Raw genomic sequence first — 25,507 nt, forward strand, 5'->3', positions numbered from 1 at the left:
GAATGGAAAGAATTAAAAAATAGGAAACAAGGTGGATTTTTCTCCACTAATTCCTCCATTAAATCTTCAATAATATGTAAAGGACTTATGTCAGGAGTGGAAGTCTTTGAAAGTTATTGGGACATGAAGAACACCAACAAAATAGAGAAAAAGAACTCCAAGCCGGCAAATATGTTTTTTTAGTGCAGGTGATTTTTACTGCTGCCATTTATCATACAATTTTTGCGCTGAAAGTCTTCTTCTCCCATTCAAATTCCATTAATATAAGAAGTTAATTTCTGTTTGAATAAGTTTTTCTGGGAGTCTTTTATTACCATTCAAATTCCACTACTATAATACTCTTCTCTAAGGAGTCTTCAATTTTTAATTTTAAATTTTTTTTGTGGCAAGTCCAACAATAGTTTGCTTAGAGGATTAGGAGGTTTCACTATGTAATCCTATAGCAATATTGCACATAATTGTATGGGCACGATTCAAACAACTTCTTAATTCTAGAAAGAGAAAATAGTCATGGCTGTAGCATCTATATTCAACCCTTAGATTCTGAAACTTTCAATTTCAAGGTTCGCTTTCTCTACAATCTATTGTTTAAATATACGTGTGTGTGTGTGTATGTGGGTACACAAGATATAAAAAAATTATGCAAAAGTTGTTTCAGACTGAATGCATGAAAGTTATGTTGATAAGAATTGGACTGTTGATGCATTGCACCAGTTGTTTTAATGTCTTTGGAGAGAAAATATTGAGATTAATGATTAAGGATAAAAATGTCAACTTAAAAATTGTGTTAATTGTTGAAGGAATTTCAAAAATGCATCCACTAAACAATTTTTTACTTTTAAATTCCTTCCATTAAAAGACATTTTGCAAAGGCCTTCAAATGGAAGGAATTTTTGAACTGGAAAGCTCCCCAAAACAGAGCCTAAAACTTCCTACGTAGTTAAATACATGATATGTTATATATTAGTGTAATATAGGATGCCCATTGTTAATTAAAAAGAAGAAAAATAAATTGTGTAATTGCTTGCTTCTCATTGAGTGTAGGCACTTGTATTTATATTTACCAACCAGGGTTACAATAAAGGAATAAAATAAAATAAATTAAATTAAAATCCCTAGTTAACTGTGATCCACTAATTACATGACCCGAAACTATGGGGACAAAATAAACCGTAAATTCCAACATTGTAACGACCCAAACCCGAGGGTCCAGATAGCTACACGAGTCCTTACTCGAACCTGAGGTAACACAAGGGTACTATGGTCATTTTCCATCAATATAGTGATTCATAGAGTCTCCAAGGGTAAAATATATAACTATACTGAAGTCTAGGGTCCCACTTAGCGCGTAAAACGATGCATGACAAAATAAAATAAATAACGAAAAATCCGGGACATTACAAACACTCCCCCTTAAGCTGGAGTGAAGCTGTCAATCAAACCCAGCTTACCAACTGAGGACTAAAGAAGAGATGGCCCTACTCATTTAGTAAACACATATTAGATGAACGAACAAACACCAGAACAATAGTACTGGACCGAACTTTCTCTCGAATGAAGTCAATATCCACTTCAGTGTGTTTGGACCTCTCATGAAAAAAAGAATCCGAAGCAAGCATGATAGCAGACTTATTATCACAAGAAGAATCTTCCACAGCGAAGCCCAACTCAGTAAGAAGAGATCAAAGCCATAAAAGTTCGCATGTGCCCAGCGCCATAGCACGATACTGCTTGCTTCTTACTTTTCCAAGATATAAGATGACTGCCATAGAAAGTACATAATCCAGAATTATAATGCATGTCTGATTTGGATCCCACATAATCTGCATCTGTAAAACATGACACTCTAGATTGAATACCCAATGAAATAAGCCAAGGCCAAGACACATCTTTAGATAACTTAAGATATGGTAGATTGCATCCAAATGTGACGAATGCGACTTACAACACTAACTACAAAAGTCAAATCTGGCCTGATATTCGTTAGGTAAATTAGATAACCAACCAAACGTTGATACACAGATGGATCAAGAAGCAAGTCACCAGATTCAGCAGAAAGTTTAAAATTTGGATCCATAGGAGTAGAGGTGGGTCTACACTCCATCATTCTTGTTTCCCGAAGAAGATCAAAAGCATACTTACGCTGAGAGAATGATATGCCATGACTTGATTGAGCAACCTTTATACCAAGAAAATACCGCAAGGGACCAAATCTTTTATATCAAAGAACTAACCCAAATCCTTCTTAACATGAGCAATTCCGGAGGCATCATCTCCAGTGATGATAATATCATCTACATAGACTGAGATAATAATACATCTACCATTTATGTGTTTCCGAACAAAGCATGTATGATCACTGTGACATTGTATAAAGTTCATTCCCAAAACAACAGCACTAAACCGACGAAACCAAGCTCTGGGAAACTGTTTTAGCCCATAAAGAGACTTCTGTAATCGACAAACCTTACCCAAATACTCCACCTCTGCCCAAAAACCTGGTGGCGGATCCATATAGATGGTCTCCTGCAAATTTCCATTAAGAAAAGCATTTTTGACATCCAGTTAATGGATAAGCCGGGAATGAGAAGATGTCATTAATACTAGAAGGCGAACAATTGTTAACTTAGCAACTAGAGCAAAGGTAGCATTAAAGTCATACCCCAGAATCTGAGTAAATGCCATAGCAGCCAGGCAAGCCTTGTAGCGATTAATAAATCCATCAGCCAAGTATTTCATAGTGAAGACCGACTTACACCCCATTATTTTAGCCCCAACAGGTAAAGAGACAAGTTCCCAAGTTTGATTTTTCTAAAGAGCATCCATTTCCACTTTCGTTGCCTCAACCCATTTAGGATAACGAAGTGCCTCTGAAACGGTTCGAGGAATAGGAACAGAATTGAGCTTACCCAAAAAAGCACTATAAGAATCTGAAAAAGCATGATAGGACACATGCTTAGAAATCGGATGATTAGTACTACAGGAAAAACCATACCAAGAAGGGGGTTTCCGAACACAGGATGGATATTGAAGAGGAAGAGTATCAGAGATGAGAGGGAAAATACCTATACCTAAGGGAGTTTTTGGCATTGGATCCTAAGTGTGAGGGCGACGTGAATATACCTGCAAAGGAGGAGGAGCATGCTCAGTTGGAAGAGTGGGAGTAGAAGACTCGTGCACATTATTCTGCTCAAAAAGAGGAAGAGGAAAAGGTCAAGCCAAAGGAGAAGGCACCCTAGGGGGAGCAACATAGACACACTCCTATACATGAGAAGAATGACTAAAGAAAAGTCTTTCCTCACAAAAAGTGACGATATCCTTTAGAAATGTTTAGGCACGAATCATAGCATCGATATCCTTTAGAAATAGATGAATAACCCAGAAAGACACACTGAACGACTTTATCATCAAGTTTGGTATGGGTGGGACTACGATTTTGAATAAAGCAGGTACACCCAAATACCCAAGGGATAATGGAAAACAAAGTACTATCGGGCTAAATAATTTGAAAAGGGGCTTTAATGTTTAAAACTCAACTGGGAGTACGATTGATCAGATAACAGCCAGTGATAACAGCCGTATGCCAGAAATATTTTGGCACATTCATTCCTCGTAAGAGGCACCGAACAACAGCCATGATGTGACAATTTTTGCATTCAGCCACATTATTCGGTAGAGCGTGAGACTGCTTCTACTCGTCATCCCTCCTCAGGGACATTCAGTTCTTTGTTCGGGGCTGAATTTGATGCTTTCCGATATTTACTAGCACAACATTCCTCCATTTCCACCTCTAACTTCGCTCAGACAGGTACCTCTCATTCGGCACATCAGGTTTCCACATTATCTGGTGGGCCACCTGGATCATTGATTCAGGAGCCACTGATCACATGACTTGTATGACATTCGATTTTTCTTCATACAGTTTAAGTTCTGCTAAGAATAAGGTTAGAGTTGCTGATGGCAACTACACCTCCATTGCGGGGAAGGGCGTTGTTTCTGCCTCTCCTAATCTTACCTCATCCTCTATTCTTCATGTCCCAAAGTTTACCAATAACCTCCTTTTTGTCAATCACATTACAAAAGGCTTGAAATGCAGTGTAACCTTTTTTCCATCTCACTGTATGTTTCAGGACTTGGACAAGAGGAAGACGATTGGAAGTGGACGTGAGGACAATGGCTTGTATTTGCTGAACGCAAGGCCAACTTCTTATTATGTTGCAAATCAATCTAGTGTTAGGAATAGTAATGTCAATAAAGCTCTGTTAATGCGATGGCATAATAGACTAGGTCATTTACCTTTTCCTGTTTTGAAGCATGTACTTCCCCAGTTTGCTTCTATTGAATCTTTTGAGGTTTTTTTTTTTTTTTTTTGAGTAAGAAATGCATTGAAAGCGCTCAAAAGGGGGAACGCATTCCAGGAGAACAAGCACAAGGCCAAAAAAAAGCCCTTTAAGCCTTTAAGGAGGCCAAGAAAACAACAATATCCTCAAAAGACCTATAATCTCTACCCGTAACCTAACAAAAATCGTGGAAAGAATAGAGAACTGAAGAAAAGAAATAGGCCTCTCCTTGCCCTCAAAATATCTTCTATTCCTCTCCAGCCAAATGCACCATCACACACAAAGAGGCATAGCCCTCCAAGCATCATGAATATGGCCCCTACAGAGCACCCTCTCCGAGCCTCAACCATCTCTCTAGAGGAACGAGGCATAACCCAATGGATCCCAAACAAACAAAGCATCAAGTCCCAACAATCCTTGGCCATGGTGCAATGCAAAAGAAGATGATCCACTGTCTCCTCATCCTGAAGACACATGTAGCATTGATTGACAACCACCTGATTTCTTCTTCTCAAATTGTCTTGGGTCAAAATCTTACCCAAAACAAAGGTAGCAAAGAAAGCCACCTTGCTAAGAGCCTTAGAGCGCTAAATAGACTTCCATGGGAAGGACCCTCCAGGCTCAACTGTAAGACAGCTGAAGAAGGAACGAACATCAAAGTGACCATGCGAATTTGGCTTCCAAATCCAACAATCAGAGTCTCCAACCATGTGTAAGACCCCAATGCAAAAATTAATTTCATTAGCTAATTTAATTTTTGATTAAACATGAGTTATATGTGAATATTTTATATGGCACTTAGATTTGTTTGCATATATTTGAGATATTATTCATGAGTGTGGTATTCAATTAAAGTTTATTAAATTTTGACCGTAGTAGTTATCATGAAGTTTATTTGTGGTGGTGCCATATATATATATATGTATATATATATATATGTTATAATTAGCATAATAAATATATTTATATATATAAAGAAGTTCCCAGCACCACAAACCCATATGTCATACCTATTCTTATGGAAAAGAATGTAGATTACAAAGTTATATAATGAGGAGATGGGACAAAGGTGCATAGGTGGCCGGGTGAGGTGTGTGGGTAAGTGTATGTGTTGGTAATGTGCTAGTAAAACAATTTTTATATGGGTTCAATTGAGAAGCTTCTTTAGAAGTCTTGCTGACCACTTTTACCATATATATTAATCCAATATTAGCAGGAATTGTTGTTGCCAGCACAAAGCATACGCACACTACACGTATGTATGTAAATCGACACATATACAAAATGTCATGTAAAAAACTTATTTGACCGCCTCAAGCAGGTAATTTAATTGTGTTCGTGGATAGAAAGAAAAGAAAGAAATGGGCTGCCAGCACAACACATACAACTTCATCTATATCTATATGGATAGGTATGTGTGTCGAAAATAGAATTTTTCCAAAAGTTTCCTTTAGAAGCTCCTAAAATTCGGACAGCCTCACATGATTTAACTACTGAAGTTTGAACAAGAAAGGAAGGGAAAAATAGAGGGCAATCAAAAGAAAAAGATTAAGAAAAGAAAAGCAAAGCGAAGTTAAATAGGAATCTAGTGGAGTGACTGTGCTGGTAAAGAAGTTCGTATTTTTTAAATTCTTTTGTAAGAATTCTTAATTTAGATTTCAATTCAATTAATTGTTTTTAAAATAGATTTCATTTTTCCATTCTTACTAATTTAATTTAATTGCCTGGTGTGAATGAATACAATTATAATTCCATTCGAATTATTTAGTTGAAATTGAATCTATACATGTATGATTGGGATTTTACCCACAATTTTGTACCAGACTTGAGATTTAGTATAAGCATGATGGTTATGGGTTGTTTCGTTTTAGAAAATAAATATAACTTGATTAAAATTTTGTATAGGCAAGGAGAAAGAGACGGGAGGTACAACCATACAAAAGGACAATTAAATAATTTGAAAAGTAGCTAAGGTGAGTGTACTAACTGGAAGTTTATACTTGGATATGTTTAATTGAAGTATTGAAGTTGTTTATTTGAATTGAAGATGAATATATATATAATTTGATTATATTATATAAGGTCCATACTCTGGCCTGGAAGAAGAGTAATATATCATATAAGGTCCATATTCGGTTCATACCCTGACCAAGAAGGAGAGTACTATTTTCAAATAAGGTCCATACTCTGGCCAACAAGGAGAATACTATATTATATAAGGTCCATAGTCTGGCCTAGAAGGAGAGTACTGTATTTTAATGCCTGTAATATGTTAATGAAGTTTAATTGAAGTTATCAGATAATAGTTTTTATATTACTCTGATGTGGTAGTGTTGCATTCACTGGGCTTTAAGCTCATTCCTTCCATAATTATATTTTTTTTCAGGTATCAGGTTGGGTTGCTACTGCCAAGTCTAGAATCTTGTGTGTCAATGGGGAAAAAAACAATGGAACATCTTTTGTTTAAGATGTAAATATTGTAGTAGAATTTAATAGTGTAACTTGTCATTAACGATTTAGTTTGTCAGAAATTGCATAAGGGGCCTATAATTTGTTTTTAAATTGTAAATTGTTAAACAAGTACTCTGATGTAGGATGACGTTATGTTGAATGAAGTTAATGCAGATGGTTTGATGCATTCCAAGTTGTTCAATTTATTAAATAGTGTAAATTGGGTTAGGGTGTGTCACCATGACACCCTACCGATACAACGCCTCCAACAAAAGAGTGGCACCCTCAACCTCCCAATCCTGAAAAAGACGCCTGAAACGAACATCCCAAACCAAATTCCCTCTATCAAGATGATAACAGTCAACCACCTTGGCCTGTCTATCCGTAGCAATCCTGAAAAGCCGAGGGAAGGGAGAGCAAAAGAAATATCCCCACACCAAACATCCTCCCAAAAACTGATCCTCCTGCCATCCCTAAGTCTGAAACGAACATGAGTGGAAAAATCAGCCCACCCCTTCCGAATACACTTCCAAACCCCCACACCCCTCGGGCCACGCACCTCAAGAGGGCACCACCTTCCTCTGCCTTCCCTATATCTACTCACAACGACCCTCCGCCAAAGCCAATGCCTCTCCACCCCAAACCTCCACAACCATTTCCCAATGAGAGCTTTATTAAAAGGCATCAATCTTCGAAGACCCAACCCACCATTTCAAATCGGCCTGCACACCTGCTCCCACCGAACCAGATGAAACTTAAACTCCTCCCCTTTTCCCCCATACAGAAAGTTACGTTGCAAACGCTCAATTCTCTCGGTGACAAAGAGGGGAATTTGAAAAAGCGAGATGAAATAGGTAGGAAGGTAAGAAAGGGTACTCTTAATCAGAGTGACCCGCCCCTCCAATTAGAAAGATATTGCTTCTTCCAAACCCGCCAGTCTCCTCTCAAACCTATCCACGACAGAATCTCAAACCCCCACACACCTCGAAGGAGCTCCCAAGGGGAGCCCTAAATAAGAGATAGGAAAAGAGCTAGTACGACAACCAAGAATCCCAGCAAGCAAAGCGATCTCAGGCACCTCCCCAACTGGCACCAAAACACTCTTACCAATATTCATCTTGAGGCCAAAAATTAACTTGGAACCAGATCAGAACACATCTCAAAAATCTGAGTTGGGACACCTCCGCATCACAAAGCACTAGTGTATCATCTACAAACATCAAGTGGGATATCTCCAACTGGCTGGCAGCATCCCTACCCACCCGGAACCCATTCAGGATGCCCATCTCAACAACCCTCCTCAACAACCTACTGAGGGCCTCCAACACAAGAAGGAACAAGAAAGGGGAGAGCGGATCCCCCTGTCTCAGGCCCCTCGAGCTAGAGAAAAAATCCGTCAGAGCACCATTCACAATAATAGAGATACGAGCATTGGAGATGCAAAAGTGAATCCATTTCCTCCACTGCACTCCAAATCCCATCCTCTCCATCAGATAGAGAAGGAAGCTCCAACTCACATGGTGGTCATATGCCTTCTCAATATCCAACTTACACAAAACGCCTGTTTCCCCACAATGAAGCCTAGAATCCAGACACTCGTTAGCAATAAAAATTGAATCCAGAATCTGACGACCTCCCACAAAAGCATTCTGAGAGTCAGAGATCACACCATCCAAGACTCTTCTTACCTAAAGCAAGAACTTTGGCAATCAACTTGTAAATGCACCCCACCAAACTAATGGGGCGAAAGTCCTGAACATCCAATGCTCCCCCTTTTTGGGGAATGAGAGCAATGAAAGTAGCGTTCAAGCTCTTCTCAAAAGACCCCTAGGTGTGGAAAGCATGAAAAATACCCATCACCACCCCTTTGACCACCTCCCAGCACTCCAAAAGGAATCTCATGGTGAACCTGTCTGGACCTGGGGCTTAATCCCCATTACAACTCTTCAAAGCAACCAGAACTTCCTTCTCAGTAAAAGGCTCCTCCAGACCCGTGAACTCCTCACTAGAAATTGAATCAAATTGAACCCCCTCAAGCAAAGGTCTCCACCCCGCCATCTCTGTTGTAACAACCCACTCCACCACATGGTATGATATTGTCCGCTTTGGGCCTAAGCCCGCATGGTTTTGCTCTTGGGCTTCACCCCAAAAGGCCTCATACCAATTAGAGATGACACACTTACACATAAGCACTTCACCTTTCCTCTACCCAGGCGATGTGGGACTGTGCATCCGTAGCTCGCCAGTGTGGTAGCCAATCAGTGTCTCTTGCACCAGCCCACCGCACACCAACCCACAGGGTCATCACAATCCACCCCCCTTGGAGGCCCGACGTCCTCGTCGGCACACTTAATCCACCCCCTTTGGAGGCCCGACGTCCTCGTCGGTACACTTCCAGCTGGGTCAGGCTCTGATACCATTTGTAACAACCCACTCCACCACATGATATGATATTGTCCGCTTTAGGCCTGGGCCAGCACGGTTTTGCTCTTAGACTTCACCCCAAAAGGCCTCATACCAATTGGAGATGACACACTTACATGTAAGCACTTCACCTTTCCTCTACCCAGGAGATTTGGGACTGTGCACCCGTAGCTCGCCAGTGTGGTAGCCTGTCAGTGTCTCTTGCACCAGCCCACCGCACACCCGCCCACAGGGTCATCACAATCCACCCCCCTTGGAGGCCCGATGTCCTCATCGGCACACTTAATAAAACTGTGATACCCCTAATTTTGGAACACGGGTTGATCAAATCCGCGTACAAAATCAAGGAATATCAAAAACAATTTTAGTATTTAACAAGCACAGAATACAAAATGAATAATAAAGAATAAATAAACCGCTGAAGAAAACTAATAAATAAATATTACTTAATGATTCTCCAACAATTATAACTCGGAAATCCCATAACTCAAGAACCCCTTAAAACATTATCCAATAATCCAATACTATTTAAAAGTACACAAGATGAATAGATGAATGACAGTCTCCCACCTGCGGATCCTCAACCTCAAGACTGGAACCTCTAATAACCTGAAAAATAAATCGTGGGTTAAACCCTACGAGTAAGTTCACTCTACCAGGCCTCTGAAAACCAATAAGCAGATCATCTCTAATCAAACCAAACCTAATAAAGTTTTAACTTTAATAAAGCACGATATACATGTCTATATATAATTATATATACTATACTAATCACATCCGTTAGTAGGTTTATTAAATTTCCATACCTATTAAATAATTATTAAAATAATATTCATACCTAGACTAATCTACCATTTCATTTAAAAAAAAAACTCCTTTGACCTTAAGCCCATCCTAGTCAGTTGTTTAATCATTTAAATAATAAATTATAATAAAAGGCATATTATAATTAACCCCAAAACCCAATGATGATTTTAACTAAATCACATATCCAAAATCTCAGCATTGACAAATCATCCATGTCTCTACCAATATTATTTTATTAATATAAAATAATACACTAACCAGTAAGTACTAGATTATTCTAATTTAAGAATATATAATCCTAATCCAGTCTATACATACAATAACCATAGATGATATTTTAATCATCTAACACATAACAATTTAATTACGCCTTTGCAAATTAACCATGCCATTATAAATATTTTCATTGATATATTGGCAACTCAATCATGCCTCCTTAAATATATTTATTTATACATTGGCAAATTAATCATGCTTCCACAAGTATATTTATTTACATATTTGGCAAATCAACCATGCCATTATAAATATATTTATTTATACATTGGCAACTCAACCATCCCTCATTTAAGTATATATATTTATACTTTTAAATTAACAATTCAACCATGCTTTCTGTGTATGTATTTTATTCATACAAATACTTAGGCAAAATACTTACGCCTATGGCAACTCATCCATGCCTACAATTCAACTATGTATCAACTTTAAATTTAAAAATAAATTAATTCACACAAAACCATTTAATGCATATTATATGCATAAGATTAATTTAATAACCAGTCTAATATAATATATCAAATAAGAATAATAATTTAATTATCTTAAATGATATATACATATACCCATATATTATATAATATATATATGTATAATACCTTCAATAATAATCCTTAATTATTTAAAATCATATATACATATACATTAATGAATATGTATATATACATATAATTCCTTCCATCGTACACATAAATTAATTAAATCATATATACACAAATATAATTAAGTATATATATAACTCCTTCCATCACCAAACTATTAATTAATGACATTTACGTAAATTAAACGTCATTAAATATCGTCACAAATGTTTTCCCATAAATACTCCATATCAGTTTAAATAGTTTTCCAACACCGTCTCACTAAAACGTAACTATCTTCTAGTAGGATGGGAATCTGATAATGAAATTAGTACCATTGGAAAGAGGACGAAAAATCCTTGAATTTGAGCTCAAGAATGACCCAATTTCGATTTAAGATGACAAAGTTATGACCATTTTAATTTTATGTCACAAACAGGCAACATAATTGGATGAGCTCAAACACTACTGTGAGCGCACCCACACCGGATTAGCTCACTTGAGCTCACACAAATGCACCCACACCAGATTAGCTCACTTGAGCTCACATGTATGCACCTGCACCAGATTATCTCCCTTTCATCAATCAAATCAAACCGCTGGATTCCGCATGTGCATTAACATATCATGTACCGCAATGCACTGAATCAATCCATTAATATTTAAGTAATCTAATGGTCTAGATTAATGTGCGCACCATTATTCTATTTACCGCGCCACACTGAATTGCTTCCCTATTGAGGCGCCGTTCCACTAACAGTGTATATATATACATATATATATTTCCAATAAATATATAAAAATAAATTCTAATAAATTACCAAAAATACCAGAAAAATTCCAGAAAATTTAACAAAAATTCCAGAAATTTTAGAAACACTAATTAACCCCTCTTGGGTCCAAATCCAACAAAAATTCCAGAAATTTTAGAAACACTAATTAACCCCTCTTGGGTCCAAATCCAACCTATCCGTTGATGTAAACAAAATATACAACACATATATACAACAATAAAAATCTAAAATTCCAAAAAAATATATATATACATATAATAATTCATATTTTAAATATTCCGTTCTAACCATCATTTAATCAATAAATTTAACCTTAGATTTTGATACTCAAGGTGAAATCCTTATGAGTTCTAAGAGAAAAGTTAGAGAAGAACTCACCTGAAGGTTTCAAAACGAAACCGAAGCTTCAAACCTTGATTGCCTCTTCCAAATCCGATGTCCTCTTTCTCTAATCCGGCCTCCTCTTTGTCGGCCTTCTCATTTTCTCTCTCTCTTATTTTTTTAACGTGTAAACTTTTAACCCTAAAGTCTTATACGTATATTTATACACATTAGAATCCAAATCCTATTCCTACTAGGACTTTCAAATAAAATAATAATTCTTAACTAATATATACCTATAAACACATATTATATTACAAATATATATATATACCTTCCATAATTAATCCATGGGTTAATTAAATCATATAGACCTATATATATCCATAAATATATATCTCTATATATATCTTTCCATAACAATTATTAATTAATTATATTTATATATAATTATATATATTTATAATTAATACAAAAATGATCATTTAAATAATTAAATAATCATAGGCCTTTATTAATTAACCCAATAAGGCTTCATACAAGCCCAATACCACATCTTTTGGTCCAACTTCCCTTAATCCCAAATCCAATTAAATAAATCAAATAATTAAATAGACACTTAAATAATAAAAACTAAAAACTAATTACACTAAGCACATAAACAAAATAATAAATTACAACCAAGTTACACCATACCAATAAAATTAACACGCCAACAACTCAATCAATAATTGAGCACACACACAACAATCATCATATCAATAATTCACGAAATATAAATAAAATAAAACAATTAATCTAAGCACTCAATAAAACAAATCAATTAAAAATTAAAATAAACGCAATTAATTCAAATTAAATCAAATATATCATTAAAAAATAAAATAAAAGTAATTAATTCCAATTAATAAATCTTTTAAAATATCACGGTATTACATCTGTGAACAGATGCTCATAGTACTCAGCAATACCTTTACAAACATCTTTTGAGTTAAATTGTGAAACATGCTTTCTTGACAAACAATGTTGTGTTTCTAATCCTACTAGTATTAATAAAAGTATAGCTCATTTGCAACTTGTTCATTCTGATGTGTGGGGTCCTGAATCTACTACTTCGTAACTTGGTTTTCGTTACTTTGATATGTTTGTTGATAACTTTAGTCAATATACTTAGCTTTATCTTATGAAAACCAAAGATGAAGTTCATTCCATTTTTAAAACCTTTCATAGGATGGTATGTACTCAGTTTGATTGTCCCCTTAAAATCCTTCGATATAATAATGGAGGAGAGTTTATGTATGGTGGCCTTGCCTCCTTTTTTGTTGATAACGGAATTGTCCATCAAAGCTCTTGTGTCAATACACCATAACAGAACGGTGTAGTTGAAAGAAAACATCATCATATTACGGAGGTGACCCGTTCTCTTCTAATTGGGATGGGAATGCCTAAAAGTTATTGGGTTAATGATGCAACCTTAACAGCTACATACCTTATCAATCGCATGCCTTCTAAGGTTCGTGGCTATCAATCCCTCTTCTCTGTCTTACAGCATGACACTGTCTTGTTTACTGTCCCTCCGAAAGTGTTTGGTTGTGTTTATTATGATCGCAAGGACAAAATGGACCCTAAGGTAATCCGATGTGTCTTCCTTGGATACTCTACCACTCATAAAGGGTATCGGTGTTATAATCCGATGTGTGTTCCTTTTTTTTCCACTACTCGGGATTCTCTACAGGGGAAGACTACTATATAGGTAGAGAATCCATTGTCCATTTAGAGGGAATGCCCCCTTCCTTTGCCTGTTTCCATTCAGGGGGGGTTCTCATTCTGGGGGAGTTTCTTACTGAGGTGCCTATGTCTAGTCCTCCTAACACTAATGATTTGCAGCAAGGAAAACAACCAATTGTCTACACTAGGAGGGCAAAACAATTCATTGACTCACCCCAGGACCAAGAAGTCTCCCTCGATCCAGGTAATTCCTTAGTTGACATTGATCCTCCTGATTCTTTTCCCAATAGCATTCCTATTGATCTTGATGTCCCTATTGCCTATCGTAAGGGTGCTCGTAGTTGTACAAAACATCTCATATCTCAATTTGTATCCTATAATGCCTTATCTCCAACATATCGTGCTTTCACTTTGTGTATCTCCTTTGTGTATGTTCTTTCTAGTGTTTTAGATGCTCCCAGTCAAACTCCATGAAAGAAATCTATGTCGAAGAAATAAAGGCCCTTGAGAAGAATGATACTTGGGATATTGTTCCACTACCAAGGGGTAAGGAACCAGTAGGCTGCAAATGGGTCTACACAATAAAGTATCATGCATACCGAACAATTGAGAGATATAAAGCTCTGTTAGTTGCCAAGGGCTTCACTCAGACCTATAGAATTGATTATTTGGAAACATTTGCTCTAGTTGCCAAGATAAACTCTATACGTGTTCTTCTTTCTTTGGCAGCTAATTTAAATTCCCCCTTACATCAGCTGGATGTAAATAATGTTTTCCTTCATGATGACTTGGAGGAAGAGGTGTTTATGACTATGCCACCAGGCTAGGAAACACGGACACGCCAAAATGGGCGAAAAATCCGTGTCCGACACGTGTTGGACACCGACACGCGTCGGACACACCTTGACACGTGTCGAACACACCAAAAATTGTGTCTAGAATTTTTTTTATTTTATTTTTAATTTCCGGACAAGGCACAGACACTCCGCGGACACGTGTCCGACATGCCAGGGGAGTGTGTCCATGTGATGTCTCTAATTTTTAGAATTTTTCACTTGTCTGGAAATTCGTTGGTGCAAGGGTATTTATGTCTTTTCGCGTTTTGTGGTTGGGTCCAATTGCATTTTGTGCACTTTAATTTTATGAGGTTTATGTGGCATTTTTTTATGGTGGTGTAGTGTATGTATTTATATGGTGTGAATTTAAGCAAAAAGAAAAAGAGAAAAGAAAAGAAAATTTGTGGGCCCCACCACTAACCATTTAGTGGTCTAGAGACCACTCTTGCTTCTCATTTTCTCTCTCCCCGTTGGTTTTTCTTTCCTCCTCATTTTCTTCTTCATTTTCTTTTTATTTTGCAACAAACTTTGAATCAAGATTCCATCTTTAATACTTGGAATTTTTTAGTGCCGTTTGAGGCAAAACGGAGAGCACAACGAGCTTTACGCGTGAGTACTAACAATTTCAGCTTTGAGCCTCCCTAGGGATTTCGAATTTCTTGACCCATTTTAAGGGTTTTGCTCAAATCAAGGTAGGGGTTCTTAATCCATGATGTTCTTGTGCTTTAGTAAGTTAACTCTTCATAAATGGCTAATTGGCATGCTTAATTTGGATAATTCCTAGACAATTGTTTAGTTGTTATGTATTTTATTAATTGTGGGATTATGTGAATTAAATGATCTATGTGATGGACATGCTTATGTGTTGAATTATGTATGCTCAAAATGCTAACTTATTGATGCATGCAAGCATGTGATAAATTCCTTTGAAATTCTTGTGAACTATACTTAGTAGACAAACTTGAATTAATTGTGAAATGATGGACATTGACAGGACATTAATGCATTTATGCATTTACATTGGGCAAGAAATGGGAAGAATTGATTTTGGAAATGAAAATGGGGAATTTTGGGAAAATGTTTTGTTGAATCGGTTTTATGAAAACTCGGTCGCCGCGGGGGTACCAAAGGGCCGGAGTATTAATATAGCCTAGAGGGAACTAGGGAGTCGCCCTAGCGTGGTTGAGCTAGCCAATCATTGTCTCATGTCGCTGCGGAGTCACCAAAGGGCGGGTTATATTAACAGTTTGAAAGCGATGATTTTGAATGTGAAAAGGGGGAGCGACATTGACATGCATTGTACTTCCATTGCATCATATTGTGTATACTTGAGATTGATTGTAATGTGATATTGTTCCGACATAGCATGACCCCGAATCCTATTGTTCTATTCTTTGGTTGGATTCATGGGGACACAGTAGGTGTGTCTTAAGTGCCACCTACTGAGCAAATCGCTCACCCCATCATATTCTACATTTTTTCAAGAAATAGCAAGGATTTGGCGCGCCGATGATAATCCACCACAGAACTAAGGGAACTTGAAGAGCATTTTGAACGTATTTTGCAGAACTTGAACTTATTTTGTAAAGCACACGATGTGAAATGTATTAAGTTCATTTGGTATGTAAAGGACAATGTAATGAGAACCTTAAATCAATTTTGAAGTAAATTGATTATAATGTAAAGTTTGAGTTCATGACTCCATGTAGTTGATCTCAATGATGTGTTAATCTGATTATGTGTTGGTTCTCTTGTCTATGACCATGGAGTAGCTCAGGATTGAAGATTCAACTCGAGATTAAACCATTGCAAAGTTTCCATTTCAGCTTCCCTTTCATTTTCATACCACAGTATGTTAAGTTCAGGACCAAAACTCGAAGGACCTGTTTCGGTCGACTGAAATGGCTCATCGGTCGACCGAACCAATTGCAGCTCTCGGGATCTCCTGTTTCGGTCGACCGAAATAGGGTTCGGTCGACCGAACTGTCCTCATGCTCTCAGTACTTCACCTTCGGTCTACCGATGGGGGGTTTCAGTCGACCGGTTCTTGAAGGTCTGCTTCGGCCGATCGAAGCTCCACTTCAGTCGACCGAAGTGCACCTGCTTTGGGGTTCTTTGCTCTCTCTTCTTCGGTATCCCACTTGTAACCTCTGGGATTCATGTTGAAACCATGTGATAACTTAGGAATGATCCGATGGGTGATGTTTTGACGCTTGAAATGATAAGTTTGACATTAATGACCCCGGGTTCGGGTAAGGACCCGGCTAACTGTTCGGACCTCCGAGTTTGGGTCGTTACAGTCCAACACGCGTGTCTTATTTTCGGGGGTCTAAAAGATAATTTTTGAAAGAAAATTGAGTTAAAGTATAAATATGTGAAGTTATTTAACAACTTTTACTCATTTATGTGGTCAGTATATAATAATTTTAAACTTGTAAGGTTAATATGCAATTTTAGACAAAACAAATAAATCTTTAAGGGCCAGTCATTACACTATTACATTAGATGAGTTACGATTTGTGTATTTTTTTCATTACAAGGTTGATAAAAAAAAAGTAACACTCCGTCATTTTTAAAGTACTACATCATATATATATATATATATATATATATATATATATATATATATTATTCGCTGTGTCCTAATTTTTTTGAATTTGCCTTGTCGTCGTGTCCGTGTCGTGTCATATCCGTATCCGTGCTTCTTAACCACCAGTGTTTAAGTCTACCAATGGTCAGAATTTAGTGTGCAAGCTAAATAAAGCCTTGTGTGGGTTAAAGCAGTCGCCATATGCTTGGTTTGAGAGGTTCAGCACTGCTTTGAAAAGAGTAGGGTACACACAGAGTCGGGCAGATCATACTCTCTTCATCAAGAAGCACCAGGGTTGCACCACTGTCCTTATTGTATATGTTGATGATATTGTTATCACTGGAAATGATCAAGAAGAGATTCGTCAAATGAAGTCATTCTTAGAGTCAGAGTTCAAGGTTAAAGACCTCGGATCATTAAGATACTTTCTTGGCATCGAGGTGAAAGGGGTGTTCATTTCTCAACGAAAGTATGTGTTAGATTTGTTGGCCGAAATAGGCAGGCTTAGAGCTAGACCTATTGATATTCCCATTGAGCAGAACCATAGGATTAATGATGTAGATGGAGACACATTAGATGATGTGGTAAGATTTCAGCAATTGGTTGGGAGACTGATTTACTTATCTCTCACGCACCCGCCTACGTTGTTAGTGTGATTAGTCAGTTTTTACATGCTCCACGTACACCTCACTTTGAGGTAGCTCATCATGTTCTTCACTACCTCAAGGGTTCACTTGGTAAGGGGATATTGTTTGGCAATCATGGCCACTTGCGTGTTAAAGCCTATACTGATGCTGATTGGGCAGGGTTTGTGACAGATCAACTATCTACTTCAGGATATTGCACATTTGTTAAAGGTAATTTTGTTTTACGGCGAAGCAAGAAACAGTCTGTAGTAGCTAAATCTAGTGCAGAGGCTGAGTTCAGATCCATAGCACATGGAGCTTGTGAGTTGTTATGGCTACATACGATGTTGGGTGAGTTAGGTTATTTTGTTTGCGAGTCAATAAAGTTGTAATCTGACAACAAGGCTACTATTAGCATTGCCCACAATCCAATTCAACATGACAGGACAAAGCCCATTAAAGTCGATCGACACTTCATCAAGGAAAAGCTTCGTCTTGGGCTAATTTATACTCCTTACGTCAACACACATGATCAGGTTACTGAGGTTTTGACTAAAGCTGTGAGAAAGATGTTTGCAAAATACGTTAGTCAAGCTGGATATGATGGATATCTTTGCACCAGCTTGAGGGGGAGTGTTGTCAAGGGCTTATTTGTTATTACTTAATAATGTTGGGGATTATGTGTAATTTCTTAAACTTGTTATTATAAATAGAATGTGGTGAAAAGATTAAAGTATCTTTCATTCTTTCACTCTTTCCTTTCTTCTCTTTTTCTTCTTTTTCTTTATCACTTGCTCTTGATTTGATTATATCTTAAAGTCAACATTTGTTGCCACCATCTATTTTATATGGAAGGAAAGGAACCAGAGACTTTACTCAAGTAAATTATAGAAGAAATATAAAAAGAAGAAAAATGAGAGAATTGTGTAAAGGCTTGAATGAGATATATATCACTCATTCACAACTATAGTATTTATAGATAAGAAGAGCATATGGTCATATTACAAGAAAGGAAATTAAATCAAATCTAAATCAAATCACAACATATTCTATGGCATATTATATGCCATGATTCGTGACTATCAATTCTCTCCTAATATGGTAAGTCATTCCATAAATCGTGACTATCATATCTGCTAACAATTATAATGTTATAAAATGGTTAGAATGGATTACATAAACCTCATTTGACTTGTTTCAAGTCAGATTTCTCTCCTCACTTGTGAAATTACTGTTTTACCCCTTATTCTATATTTTATCCGTTTTGACTTTACCATCCACATTTGCCTTTGAGTTGAGTCTTGTGACTTCTTATAAAGTTCTCTTATTGTCCTAGAGGTGGTGTTTACCCCAAGGGATCTCTCCCTTTGTTTCGCTTCCGCATTTCGGACTCAATATCAAGTTGGGTTATAATCTTCTTGGTTAATGCACCGGATCATGGGATTTGGGGCGTCGTAGATCCTGTGAAATTCAAATCCTGTTCCTTCTTTGGATTTCAACTTAAAACACAAGAATAAATGGTTAAACCAAGATGGGAACCTTCCCTAGTCTCTCTGTAGCTGATCTGGGATTCTCAGCTTAAGGCTATTAGGGCTTACGGTCTTGTGAAAGTCCATGCTATTCTCCTTTTAAGTTACTGATTAATTTTTTTTTTTTTTTTGGGCAAGAAATACACACTCCACTTTATCTTTTTGAGAACTCGAATTCTTACCAATTCCTTTCGGTGATAGAAGAGATATCACTGTGCCACAAGGCACCTAGTACATTCACCAAGAATTTACAAGAGCATAGCTTTTAACAAAAAAAAGGGAGGAGGAGGTAAAGTGTGGCGGTCAAGATTGTCATGTTATATTTTAACTAACTAAGTGACATCCAGGACAAGAATATAACCTCTTTGTTTCTTAGTTATTTATTTAAATTGCTTAGGTAGAGGACCTGCCATCCAAAAACGAAAACAATATATTTAAAAAAATAAAAACTTGAATTAGCATGGGAACCACGATTCCTATCAAACTAAATAGGATAAAATAAATTTTCTAAAGAAAAGAGAAGGGACAAAATAATAGAAAGCATCTCAAGGCCATATGAGGAAATGTTCATTATTGTATTTCTCAATGTAGTACTATGTCCTTTTCGTTGCGGTTATATCAATGAGGGGAAGGAGGGTTCGACGAAGTTTCCTTGTTTTCGTTTGGTAGGCAAAAGTCATGGTTTCTTTTAATAATGGTGTCCCATTCAGCCTCCCTACCAATTCCCACCACAAACACCCATCCCTCGCAGCACGCGCAAAGAGGGAGGGAGTCTTAGTAGCTTACGCGAGAATTCTACAATAATCTCAGGCCTACCGATGGGTCAACTAGACTTTATGTAAACACAGTCGGATTGAGAAAGATAGATTAGTTTATAATAAAGCTGACACCAAACAAAAATCTATTTACAAACAGATCTAACAGTTACCACTTGCTATTGTTTTTTTTTTACTTAAAACTATGCACTGTTAACTCCCTTTTTTATTTTTCTTTTATTTTAATATTTTGTACTGAGTAATTTTTTGTCACCCCCAGTATATTGTGGTAGGACCAACAACATCTGATGCCAAGTCGCAGACTGTACGGTGCTCAGCATAAAAATACTTTACCATGCACCAGTGTATGAGTATACTTTTTACTTTTTACTTTTTACCTTCTCTAATCCTACGCCTAGAGTCTAGAGCATAGCTTGAACACGAATTTTCTGGAGCCACACAGACCCACGAGAAAATATGATTTAAAAAAGGAGATTGAAGACGAATGGACAAGACTGTAGGACCACGTACCATTAATCAAGAGATAAAATTAGCTATGCCTCAGCTTTTAACATGTGAACCTCACCACTTACTGGATGGTCTTGAATCATCACCAATTATATGGAAAATTAAAAATGTTATTTTAAAATAATGCATTAATTTATTATAAAAAAAAATTCAACACTAATTTCTTTTTTATTATTCCCACCTACCATTTAATAATTTCACAAAACCCATAACGGTCCCACATGAAAACAGAACAACGGACAAAAGAAGCACAAAGTTCAATGTGGCACCACTCCCCCGGAGCAAGTTGAGCAACTATACCAATAAATCAGATGCATTCAGTCTATATATTCAATGCACTTTATAATATTTATTTTTTGAATAACCTTCCAACTCATGAATGAATGTGAATTCAGATTCTGATCAGATCTTTCAACCAAGATCCTTTTTCAGACCTGCATTTATGACCAGATCTTTCTCAATCAAGATCCTTATTCAAATGTTTTTGAATTCAAATTCAAAATTAACATCCAAATCTGTAACACTCTTTTCCAATACCTAAATTTGGCAAACTTTAGAGATATTGTATTTAACAAACCGGTGGTGAAAGAAAAAACCAATAAGAGACGAAATTAAAAACGAAAAGGAGTCTGCCCTAAATGTTTGCGCACAACCATAAGCACATTATACTAATCTAGCTTCACCTAATATCCATTTGAATTTGAATTTGAATTTCATCTGCTAGGTAGCCATTTTGTCCCACTTTTTGACACACGCTCGCCTTTTTTTTTTCTTTTTCTTTTTTACAACAAACTTAAACACTCATTTATTTGGGAGACTCTAATCCTAAATTCCCACATTTGGTAGAGAAAATACAACTCAATATCTTTCCACAAATATCACTAAAATCAACCATTCACCATGCCTGATTTGAGTTCTCGTGGAGATAAATGATATGATAAATGGATATGTAAATTTTGTTAAACAAAAATAAATGATAATAATATTAACATAAAGAGTTAAAAGAGTAATGGTATGAGACACTTAGTAAATTTTTTATAATTTATAATAAAATAGGAGTAATAATTTTAATACAAATTAAAGAACTAAATCAATATTAGAAAGAGACTAAAAACCAGCCCCGTGAAAGAATGCGCCTACATTGACGCTTACCAAATATTTCAAAATTCAGACTAACCCATAGTCTCAGTTTGTTCTCTTGTAAAATATTTTTTTTTAAATATTTTCTTTTGTTTTTATATTTTGATATTTTGCAAAGGCTTAGATCGAGTTCAAAATGAAGAGTATAAAATAACTTATTAAAAATTAATGAATGAGTTATTTTAGTCAAATTTTAATATTTGTTTCTCCGTAAAATATTTATGAAGAAACACTAAAATTGAAAAAAAAAATTAAAAAATTTAAAAAAATTTAAATCCAAACAAACCAAACCTGTGAAAATTTCAAGCTTTGTGAAAACAAAAATTTTGTTTGGGTAAATCCTAAAAATAATATATTACAGCTTTGATATAAAATATACTTATAAATGAAAAGCACAAAAGGTAGGTGGTCCATATGGACCATGTGCAATCTTAATTTATACGTGGGCAGAGTCAGAAACAGGAGGAGTTAATGGTAGTGGACCACAAAATTTTAATGGAACACACCCTCAATAAATAAATAAACTAACGGAAGGTTAGCTCAACATTTTACTACTCTTTCTACATATGGTAAGAATCGTTTGAGACGTTTGGTTAATGGGACCCGATCTTTCAATACATCAAAACCGTCATTTTTCATTTTAATTACGCTTTTTATCATCGAGAAGCAATACTAATTAATTTGACATACTCCGTATAACACATTTAACACCGTTAAGGAGTAGTACAATATATATATATATATATATATATATATATATTTTTGTGTGTGTGTGTGTGTTCTCTTTCTTTTAAAAAAACTAATTGTATATAAAAATATTGAGTGTAGCTTAAAAACTGACACAATGCTACTGATTTTCTTATTACTACAAATTGTGAATTATGGATCCTAAAAGTGACATGATTTTTCAAAAGAGACATACAAATGTCCTAAATCTATTAAAATGTCCTACCTCTCCTGATTTATTCTTGTCAATATTCCGATATACTGGTATACTAAAACACTTTAATACACTGGTTTCATATTATTCAGAAAAAAGATAAAAAGTTTAAATGCAATATTTGCGGAATGGAAAAATAATAATTAATAATTGCAGAAATAAAACATAAGTTGTGTGAAAAATTAGGAAAGAAGTTGGAAAGTTTTGCAAACTAAAAACCAGATCAGATTTCTACTATATGGAACTCATGGATTCGAAACAAAATCAGGTGTAAAGGAATTCAAAATTTATTCTATTTTCATTTGGAAAAAAAATATAAGGTACTATTGTAAAAAAAAAACTCCATAAAAGACAAAAAGGAGACTGGAACAGAAAATGTAGAACAGGACGATTCGGAAATCAGATGAAATTTTCCCATTTGGATGTGAAGAAACTGTAGAATAGAAAAGGCAGAAGGAATTCATAGAAGAAGAAAAAATTGAATCTAAGATTTTCTGCATTTGTGGAGGATCTAATAACACAAAACCTGTTTTCAGTGATAGTACCTGGGTTCGGTTTTTAAGTTATGAAATTTGTTTTTGCTGTGCGCTGGGTTTTCTTGGGAAGCAAACAGAAAATTAAGAAAGAAGAAGGACACACCTTAATCCCATCAACCTTGACTCTGGCTTCGTTTCGTTTATCAAGATCTGGAATTGAACGGAAACGCCTGCGTCTATTTTTAACAATCGAGACTGCCGATCTCCATCTCTTCTGCGCTTCTTCCGAGGGGTTTTTTGCCGGAAGATTGAAGTCTTTCAACAAAAACTTCTCCATTGCCCAAAATTCAACACCAACAACTGCCTATCCTTCACTCTTCCCCTGCCTACTCTAACAGTAGATCATAGGATATATATAATTATATGTACACATACATATATCAAATCATATATGTGTGGTTTTTTTTTTTCTTTTCTTTTTTTCTACTACATACTCCGTAGTATTTTATTTTATTTTATGTATTTTGGTGAAAGATAAAAAAAAAATTAACGCGTTTTTTACGTTTCCCTCATTTTATCATCCTTTACCCAAACAAAATATACACCCTACATCTGCGGCAAAGTGTGCTGGTTTAATTGGCTTTCAAAGCCACCAGTTTCTGGCTTTCAAACCAGCACGTCATAAAAATTAAAAATAATAATAATCATAATCTCCCTCCACTTGTTTTTCTTGATTTCTATGGCGGAATATATTCTTTTGCATGATCTTACTTTTTAGAAGACTTAACCTTATAAATTGAGAGGCAATTCCCTACAACTATTCCATTGTTGCTATTCTTATCAATTTCATCACCAGCCCATCACATATATATATATATATATATATATATACACACACTCATAAAAATCTAAATGTTTCTTTTTACCAATTTGACTAATGAAACTCCAAAAGTCAAGACCATGGAAGTACTAGATTCTACCCATTTGACTAATGAAACTCCAAATAACATACATACATATATTATGCTATACTCTCCTAATTGGTATAAAATAATATTAAAATGGATATAAAAAAAAATTGTAGGACTTTTAGAAGAGGTGTTTGTAATTTAGTATTTTTGTATTAGTTTAAAAATTATTTATTTTATCTATTAGGTTAGAAGGTATTAAGGTGTAAATAAATATTAAAAATACTACATACTTTTATAAGAAATATAGATACCAATTGAACCTTACAATATATAGAGAGTATATACCATGTATGATGCAAATAATAATAATAATGTTCTCTCATATAATAAAGAATAGTGAGTGATGTACGGGACAGAGCATTAGTAGTCAATTGGTTATAAAAAAAAAATGCCTGAAAAATGTTTTTTTATTTAACTAAGTTTACGATTGCAAAGTACTAACTACTTTTCTATCTGCACTGCACATGACCAATTCTGTATAAAGCATAAAGTTGAAGTGCTACGGAATCAAAATCCCAATACCTTTACTTTATTCGAACTGATCATCACAATAAGGAATAGGAAAAGGAAGACTTTCTATGGGCAAAAATTATAGTATAAACAAGCCATCGTGCTCTTGAAACAAGATTTGCTAAATCTTGTGACATTTTGGTTGTTTGGTAGTTAGGTAAATGATGAACCTTTATTAACTTAAGTACATGACTCTTTCTTAACGGGGTGTTACTTTTACGCTCCGTATGCATTTTTGCTCCCATTGTCACTATTTGTAACTTAATTTTGTCGCTTTTGCATTACAGTTCTCAAATTCGCTCTCGCTCCCGTTTTCAATTTATGTGACTTAGGTTAAAACCATTTTAGTAGAAAAAACTTTTTTATAAATGGTGAAGCAAGAAATGCACAAGGACTGTCATCCACTCACTGGTGAAGAGTCCCCAAAATCTTGCATCACTAGCCCTACAATCCAGTTTTTGTCCACACACACCTTGAGGCGAGGGAACCCACGCCAGATTGGTTTTTGCTGCAATAGTCCCGGAGACGGTTTTCTGCAAAATTGGCAAATTGAAAGTCGTGTGTAATATTGTTAAGATTAAATCAATGCTCCAAGAAACTTTGAAGAAAGGGGGAAATCCACCTTCATACTAACTAGAGCTAATCCAAAATCCACATGGGACTCGTATCATAATATGACCATTTGATGGCTGCTGTCTGATTGAATCGTCTCCGGTGGAGAGGGTTTTGATCGATGCAGGGATAACCTATGAGGATCACTATTTTTAATATCAGAAACCACATTATCTCAGACATATGCAGAACATTATCTATATTCTATACACCATTGATTTGTTAACATTTTAGAACATTGTTTTAACAAATTCTTCTGGCACTAACTG

The 25,507-nt window shown here is 35.8% G+C and overlaps 1 protein-coding gene across 1 annotated transcript in view; it reads right to left on the bottom strand.

Annotated features, from left to right (window-relative positions):
- LOC132291494 (putative calcium-transporting ATPase 11, plasma membrane-type) overlaps positions 1 to 23,924 on the bottom strand; it is a 32,387-nt gene extending 8,463 nt beyond the window's left edge. Inside the window, exon 1 of the mRNA XM_059790283.1 lies at positions 23,309 to 23,924. Coding sequence (XP_059646266.1) covers positions 23,309 to 23,482 — 174 coding nt within the window. The 5' untranslated portion in view covers positions 23,483 to 23,924. The remainder of the gene's footprint in view (positions 1 to 23,308) is intronic.
- Between the last annotated feature and the right edge of the window lie 1,583 nt (positions 23,925 to 25,507).

Source organism: Cornus florida, unplaced genomic scaffold, assembly GCF_030987335.1.
Source record: "Cornus florida cultivar Cherokee Brave unplaced genomic scaffold, ASM3098733v1 CherokeeBrave_3.0.0_Hap2_Chr02, whole genome shotgun sequence".
Taxonomy (NCBI): domain Eukaryota; kingdom Viridiplantae; phylum Streptophyta; class Magnoliopsida; order Cornales; family Cornaceae; genus Cornus; species Cornus florida.